The 9470-nt window shown below is 30.6% G+C and overlaps 1 protein-coding gene across 1 annotated transcript in view; it reads right to left on the bottom strand.

Annotated features, from left to right (window-relative positions):
* LOC137654169 (zinc finger CCCH domain-containing protein 13-like) overlaps positions 1–9142 on the bottom strand; it is a 10430-nt gene extending 1288 nt beyond the window's left edge. The window contains exon 1 of the mRNA XM_068387807.1: positions 9044–9142. Within this exon, the coding sequence (XP_068243908.1) occupies positions 9044–9142 (99 nt within the window). The remainder of the gene's footprint in view (positions 1–9043) is intronic.
* Positions 9143–9470: the final 328 nt, after the last annotated feature.

Genomic DNA, 9470 nt, shown 5'->3' with positions numbered 1-9470 from the left:
ATCATGATGAGCAGATATTAGTAATGGGCAATAGAAATTTCTTCATAAGACCCCACAATACGTAAAGAATAAAAAATTCACTTGAAGAGAACATGAAATAAAATCACTATGTAATAAATAATTTTTGGCGATTCATGAAACCTGACAAGATTCAAGTATATATTTTCACTAAAAAAAAAAAAAAAAAAAAAAAAAAAAAAAAAAAAAAAAAAAAAAAAAAAAAAAAAAAAAAAAACTTGAAATATGAATCTTTCCAATAATCTGTCCTTTTCCTCAATCTACTCACTGACAAGCAAAAGTATAAAATCTATTAGTTCGAAGGCTGAAAATCATTAAGGAACGTACGGGATTTTCCACTTTCATCGCCAGGAAGAAGCAGCGCCCCTTCGCACGGATGAAATAGCGTTTCTTCCCCCCCCCCCCCTCCCGCGGGCAGGATTGCCAGGTTTTCCAAATGAGAAAAAGACCAACTTCTAATCAAAAGAAGCTTTAAAAGGCCAACCCATTAGTAGAAAAGGCCAAATATATATCTCTTTAAGACCCGCCTTTTTTTTATATTACTAAAAGCCAACCAATTTTTTTTAAAAAGGAAAAATTTGAAATTTTTTTGACTAAAAAAGGGCAAACTGGTAACTCTGCCTCCGGGAACCATCAATCCAAGGCGGTTCAAAGGAACTTGACAGGGAGAAATTGTCTTATTGTTTTCATTTCTTAGGAAACAAAAGCCTCTTCTTCGACATCAAAACAACTATCGTCCTCGTCAGGGAAACGGGAAACTCGTCATCAATTTTTCCAGACTTTTTTTTTTTTTTATTATTCCGTCGCCCATCTTAGAGTACGGTGATGTTATAACAAACTGTTCTTCTTACGTACACATATGCATACGTACACATACGCATATACGCACACACTCATACATGTTTTGTATATAGGCTATATATATAATATATATATATATATATATAAATATATATCTATAACATACTGTATGTATAAAAATATATTCATAAACACATATATATACATATATATACATACATACATACATACATATATATATATATATATATATATATATATATATATATATATATATATATATACATATATTTATATATATATATACATATATTTATATATATATATATATATACTGTATATACACACACACACACATATATATATATATATATATATATATATATATATATATATATATATATATATTCATATATATATAAATATATATATATATATATATATATAAATATATATATATATATATATACTGTATATATACACACACATATATATATACATATATATATATATATATATATATATATATATATATATAAATATATATATATATATATATATATATATATATATATATATATATATATATACATATACACACACACACACACACACACACATATATATATATATATATATATATATATATATATATATATATATATATATATATATACATATTACAAATGGGATAACTTCACAACTCGAACCATGTCATTCTGACTGCTAACACAATCAAATCAAACCCACCAAAGCTAAAGAAAACAAGCAAAACGAAGCTACATCATCCCAAGGTCTATATATACAGACCTTGCATCATCCAATACTGCTGTAAGTGTCTCGGGGGATAGCAGCGCTGGACACCGACGTCCTCATAAAGGATTTCATAGAGGAATCCCGCATCAATACAGGTAGCCATTCCTTCTGATGAAGGTAGGATCCCACTAAATCCCTGTAACACCTGAGGTACAGTAAATACGGTTCTACGGCTTTGATTAAGTCGGAGACTGGATATTCAAAGGGACAATGGACGAATTAATATATGGTAATTAAAATTGGTTGTGAAATTAATCAATATATGATAATCAAAATTGGTTGTGAAATGAATCAAATAAACATATGGTAATTAAAATTGGTTGTGAAATTAATCAATATATGATAATCAAAATTGGTTGTGAAATGAATCAAATAAACATATGATAATTAAAATTGGTTGTGAAATGAATCAATATATGATAATTAAAATTGGTTGTGAAATGGATCAAATAAATATATATGATAATTAAAATTGGTTGTGAAATGGATCAAATAGATATATTATAATTAAAATTGGTTGTGAAATGGATCAAATAGATATATGATAATTAAAATTGGTTGTGAAATGGATCAAATAAATATATGATAATTAAAATTGGTTGTGAAATGGATCAAATAAATATATGATAATTAAAATTGGTTGTGAAATTAATCAATATATGATAATCAAAATTGGTTGTGAAATGAATCAAATAAACATATGATAATTGAAATTGTTGTGAAATGGATCAAATCAATATATGATAATTAAAATTGGTTGTGAAATGGATCAAATAAATATATGGTAATTAAAATTGGTTGTGAAATGGATCATATAAATATATGATGATTAAAATTGGTTGTGAAATGGATCAAATAAATATATGAATTAAAATTGGTTGTGAAATGGATCAAACAAATATATGATAATTAAAATTGGTTGTGAAATGGATCAAATAAATATATGATAATTAAAATTGGTTGTGAAATGGATCAAACAAATATATGATAATTAAAATTGGTTGTGAAATGGTTCAAATAAATATATGATAATCAAAATTGGTTGTGAAATGGATCAAATAAATATATGATAATTAAAGTTGGTTGTGAAATGGATCAAACAAATATATGATAATTAAAATTGGTTGTAAAATGGTTCAAATAAATATATGATAATCAAAATTGGTTGTGAAATGGATCAAATAAATATATGATAATTAAAGTTGGTTGTGAAATGGACCAAATAAATATATGATAATTAAAGTTGGTTGTGAAATGGATCAAATAAATATATGATAATTAAAGTTGGTTGTGAAATGGATCATATAAATATATGATAATTAAAGTTGGTTGTGAAATGGATCATATAAATATATGATAATTAAAATTGGTTGTGAAATGGATCATATAAATATATGATAATTAAAATTGGTTGTGAAATGGATCAAATAAATATATGATAATCAAAATTGGTTGATAAATGAATCAAATAAATATATGATAATTAAAATTGGTTGTGAAATGGATCAAATAAATATATGGTAATTAAAATTGGTTGTGAAATGGATCATATAAATATAGAATAATTAAAATTGGTTGTGAAATGGTTCAAATAAATATATGATAATCAAAATTGGTTGTGAAATGGATCAAATAAATATATGATAATTAAAGTTGGTTGTGAAATGGATCAAATAAATATATGATAATTAAAATTGGTTGAGAAATGAATCAAATAAATATATGGTAATTAAAATTGGTTGTGAAATGGATCAAATAAATATATGGTAATTAAAATTGGTTTGAAATGGATCATATAAATATAGAATAATTAAAATTGGTTGTGAAATGGTTCAAATAAATATATGATAATCAAAATTGGTTGTGAAATGGATCAAATAAATATATGATAATTAAAGTTGGTTGAGAAATGAATCAAATAAATATATGATAATTAAAATTGGTTGTGAAATGAATCAAATAAATATATGATAATCAAAATTGGTTGTGAAATGAATCACATGAATATATGATAATCAAAATTGGTTGTGAAATGGATCAAATAAATATAAGATAATTAAAATTGGTTGTGAAATGGATCAAATATATGATAATTAAAATTGGTTGTGAAATGGATCAAATAAATATATGATATTCAAAATTAGTTGTGAAATGGATCAAATAAATATATGATAATAAAAATTGGTTGTGAAATGGATCAAATAAATATATGAGGGAGAATTACTCTTCCCTAAGAGAGGGAGAGGGAGTAATATTTTTTACTATGAGAGAGAGAGAGAGAGAGAGAGAGAGAGAGAGAGAGAGAGAGAGAGAGAGAGAGAGAGAGAGAGAGAGAGAGTAATATTCTTCCCTAAGAAAGAAAGAATAATATTCTTCACTAAAAGAGAGAGAGAGAGAGAGAGAGAGAGAGAGAGAGAGAGAGAGAGAGAGAGAGAGAGAGAGAGACCATATCAATGTTTATTGCAGGGCAAATAGATAATTGAATTCACCACTACGTGTCTAGGAGACATTATTTCTGAAAAATATTGATGGTCAGCTGTTTTTTTACGAATTACAAACGTGTTTGCATAGATTCTCCAGCCATCCGGATTTGCCTCAAATTTGCGGAGTCTGAACAAAAGTTTCATTCTCTTTAATGTCGAGGAATGACGTTTTTTAGTCGAATGGGGTATTTTTTTTTTCTATTACCGACTATTAGATGATGAAGAGTTCTTCAATCGTCTTCTTGTTTACACACTCCAAAATTAAACCATTGTTCTCTAGTCTTGGGTAGTGCCAAAGCCTCTGTACCATGGCCTTCCACTGTCTTCGGTCAGAGTTCTCTTTCTTGAGGGTACACTCGGGCACACTATTCTATCTAATTTCTCTTCCTCTTGCTTTTTTTTAAAGTTTATATAGTTTATATAGGAGTTATTTATTTTAATGATACTCTTGAAATTTTATTTTTCCTTTTTTCCTTTCCTCACTGAGCTATTTCCCCTGTTGGAGCCCCTGGACTTATAGCATCCTGATTTTCCAACTAGGGTTGTAGCTTAGCAATTAATAATAACAATAATAATAATAATAATAATAATAATAGTAATAATAATAATAATAATAATAATAATAATAATAATAATAATAATAATAATAATAATGAAGCTTTAAATGGCCTTTTGGAATATATTTCGAAAACTTCGGAATTTGTTTACTCACATATCAAAAAGTTGTTTATTTATGAAACATATTTACCTGTTTATATTTGAGTAATGGACCGGCGATGAAGTGTGGGATCAAGGTAGATGGAGAAGGCTGACCGGAAACATCGACCCCACATAGAAGTGGGAAAAGATGTAGACAAAGAAGAAAGAAGAGGTGTGGGACATAGGTAGATGGAGGAAGCTGACCAGAAACATCGACCCCACATAGAAGAAGAAGAAGAAGAAGAAGACGCTCATGCCCTATGAAGAGCCACTGTTTTGCACTATAAGATTTCTTGAAATTTGTCTGTTAAATAGACACAGATTTAACTTTGGAGGCATTTGTTAATTCTTAAAATTGCAATGATTATTGCTCCATGAATTATTACAATAATATCAAGAGCAGAATTGGACACTTTATTGATCTCTACATTTATAAAATGTTTGGTGAATTCCAATTGGTTTTTAACAAGTTATAATAGATATTGATTAATTTTTGTTTATATAATTAATATATATATATATGTATGTATATATATATATATATATATATATATATATATATATATATATATATATATATATATATATATATATATATGTGTGTGTGTGTGTGTGTGTGTATGTGTGTAACTATAGTAAAATTTTTTTAGTGAGGCAGATTTGCACCGACTCGTAGGGGTGCCCTCTTAGCTCGGAAAAGTTCCCTGATGGCTAATTGGTCGGAAGTATTTTTGTCTGGATACTTCCGATCAATCAGCTATCAGGAATCTTTTCCATGCTAAAATGGCATCCCTGCGAGTCGGTGCAAATCTGCCTCACTGAAAAAAAATTGACTATAGTTATGGATTTATTTCAGCTCATTCCTTATTTATTCATTGTATACAATTTCATTTATTTGAAAGAAGTCGCTCCATGGGGCCGGGAGCATAAAGTCCAACTGGGAGAAAACGCTTCACTTTCACTATGAAGTAAAACTAGTTCATCTGGGAGAAAACGCTTCACTTTCACTATGAAGTAAAACTAGTTCAACTGGGAGAAAACGCTTCACTTCACTATGAAGTAAAACTAGTTCAACTGGGAGAAAACGCTTCACTTTCACTATGAAGTAAAACTAGTTCATCTGGGAGAAAACGCTTCACTTTCACTATGAAGTAAAACTAGTTCAACTGGGAGAAAACGCTTCACTTTCACTATGAAGTAAAACTAGTTCAACTGGGAGAAAACGCTTCACTTTCACTATGAAGTAAAACTAGTTCAACTGGGAGAAAACGCTTCACTTTCACTATGAAGTAAAACTAGTTCAACTGGGAGAAAACGCTTCACTTTCACTATGAAGTAAAACTAGTTCAACTGGGAGAAAACGCTTCACTTTCACTATGAAGTAAAACTAGTTCAACTGGGAGAAAACGCTTCACTTTCACTATGAAGTAAAACTAGTTCATCTGGGAGAAAACGCTTCACTTTCACTATGAAGTAAAACTAGTTCAACTGGGAGAAAACGCTTCACTTTCACTATGAAGTAAAACTAGTTCAACTGGGAGAAAACGCTTCACTTTCACTATGAAGTAAAACTAGTTCAACTGGGAGAAAACGCTTCACTTTCACTATGAAGTAAAACTAGTTCATCTGGGAGAAAACGCTTCACTTTCACTATGAAGTAAAACTAGTTCAACTGGGAGAAAACGCTTCACTTTCACTATGAAGTAAAACTAGTTCAACTGGGAGAAAACGCTTCACTTTCACTATGAAGTAAAACTAGTTCAACTGGGAGAAAACGCTTCACTTTCACTATGAAGTAAAACTAGTTCAACTGGGAGAAAACGCTTCACTTTCACTATGAAGAAAAACTAGTTCATCTGGGAGAAAACGCTTCACTTTCACTATGAAGTAAAACTAGTTCAACTGGGAGAAAACGCTTCACTTTCACTATGAAGTAAAACTAGTTCAACTGGGAGAAAACGCTTCACTTTCACTATGAAGTAAAACTAGTTCATCTGGGAGAAAACGCTTCACTTTCACTATGAAGTAAAACTAGTTCAACTGGGAGAAAACGCTTCACTTTCACTATGAAGTAAAACTAGTTCATCTGGGAGAAAACGCTTCACTTTCACTATGAAGTAAAACTAGTTCATCTGGGAGAAAACGCTTCACTTTCACTATGAAGTAAAACTAGTTCATCTGGGAGAAAACGCTTCACTTTCACTATGAAGTAAAACTAGTTCAACTGGGAGAAAACGCTTCACTTTCACTATGAAGTAAAACTAGTTCAACTGGGAGAAAACGCTTCACTTTCACTATGAAGTAAAACTAGTTCAACTGGGAGAAAACGCTTCACTTTCACTATGAAGTAAAACTAGTTCAACTGGGAGAAAACGCTTCACTTTCACTATGAAGAAAAACTAGTTCATCTGGGAGAAAACGCTTCACTTTCACTATGAAGTAAAACTCAAGACAGCAAGATGAAGATGGAAGAAATGATGTGGGACATATTGTGGAATGATCATAATCGGGTAGTTGAATTCGTAGAACTTCAAAAGTTCAAAGTTGCAGCAAATGTTTTCATGTTGAACAAGCTGACATAAGTCTTTTTATAGTTTATATATGACATATCTGTTTTGTAGTTGTCACTATTCTTAGAATGATTTATTGTTAATTTGTTCTCATCATTTATTTATTTCCTTATTTCCTTTCCTCACTGGGCTATTTTTTCCTATTGGAGACCTTGGGCTTATAGCACCTTGCTTTTCCAACAAGAGTTGTAGCTTGCATAATAATAATAATAATAATAATAATAATAATAATAATAACCCTTTCCACTTCACACACTATCTCACTCATTATCATACATTTTTTAATTACTTATTCTTCTTGGTAATCTATATTCGTACTTGACCTTAATACTATGGATTCTTAATGTTTCAGGATCCAGTTCGTCGTAAGTTATTAAGAACTGATTTTTTGCTTAAAGTAGATAATTTGTATTTTTCATAGCTATATAACCCCGAGTCCTTTAGGACTATGTTTTCAGCATACGCCTGACACTGCAAGGAGGTCACGACCTAAGCACGGCACACGGGATGATCATGCCCTTAGCAAGAAATAGAGAGAGAGAGAGAGAGAGAGAGAGAGAGAGAGAGAGAGAGAGAGAGAGAGAGAGATCTTACTTTAAGACTAAACAATCAACAGCCAGTATTCACTTCCCGAAAGAAAAGGAAAATTTAAAAGTTCGATTTAGGTTACATGAGTCGATGCGGCTGAAAACATAACTGGGGACATTTTGACATGTGCGGGGTTGTTGTTGTTGTTGTTGTTGTTGTTGTTGTCGGGGGCTCCTCGCCCTCGCTCCCACATGTCAAACGACTGTTCGTTTAAACGCTTCCACAGACGTCCAGTTCGAGATGAAAAAATATTCTCAGCCCAAAGGACGAAGGTCTCTATTTCGTGTAGAACAAAGTGTCAATAACAATTGAGCAAATGGGTGACAGCACTAGAAAGGTGACCATTTTCGAAATATTGAGAATTTACAAAATTTTCTGTAATAAACATGTCCCCAATTATTTACCAGAGCATTTGTCTCAAATTGATTGCGTCAGTACAAAACTATATTAATTAATGTCAAGGAAATGTTATCATTTAGTTAATTAGTATATGTAGCTTAATAAGCCTAAAAAAATCTTCCACACAAACCACATTTCCATTATTATTATTATTATTATTATTATTATTATCATGATTATTATTATGATTATTGTTATTATTATCATTATTTTCTAGGCTACAACCCTAGTTGGAAAAGCAGAATGCTATAAGCCCAGGGGCCCAAACAGGGAAACTAGCCAAGTGAGGAAAGGAAACAAGGAAAAATAAAATACCTTAAGAAGAGTAACAACATTAAAATAAATATTTCCTATATAAACTATAAAAACTTTAACAAAACAAGAGGAAGAGAAAGAATACAGTTATTGAGTGTACCCTCAAGCAAGAGAACTATAACCCAAGACAGTGAAAGACCATGGTACAGAGGCTATGGCACTACCCAAGACTAGAAAACAATGGTTTGATTTTGGAGTGTCCTTTTAAGATTAAATTTTGAGAAATCTCTTGAATAATACAAAATCTTCATTTAAATTAGTCCATCGCTTGTTGAAAAGACTCCTGCATCTCTTCACGAAAAAATCAATTGATTCCTTAAATTGAATTCTGGAAAAAATTAACTTCTTTCTCACCGTTATCCCTTCATTAAGGGGTCGGTTGCCTGTTGCATCATCTCTAACACCTTCTAACAAAGACATCCTCTTCCAAGAAACCTCTTCTCTCCAGATCATCCTTCACTTATCTTGCCATCTATTTCTCTGTCTCCCTCTAGCCACATCCAGGTTATTGCAAATATCGTTCATCGGCCTTAAGAAGATGGGTTTCCAGAGACGAGTTATGGACGTGTTGTGACCAAAAGGAATCAAAACACATTCACTTCTGGATGTGAAATTACGAATCATTATTTATGGGAACTAATCTGTTGGAGGTACATTTAAACGGTAAAGATGACAGGAGTGTTTGATACATTTGATAAGAAAATTATTATATACCTGAGATTCCAATATCTGTTATTTCAAGTGGCAGGGAATTTGGTGTAAAGAGAATCTATTGACAGCT

This window comes from Palaemon carinicauda, chromosome 15 (assembly GCF_036898095.1).
Source record: "Palaemon carinicauda isolate YSFRI2023 chromosome 15, ASM3689809v2, whole genome shotgun sequence".
Taxonomy (NCBI): Eukaryota; Metazoa; Arthropoda; class Malacostraca; order Decapoda; family Palaemonidae; genus Palaemon; species Palaemon carinicauda.
Note: the sequence above shows the minus strand (reverse complement) of the source record. Positions and strands in the feature narration are given on the sequence as shown.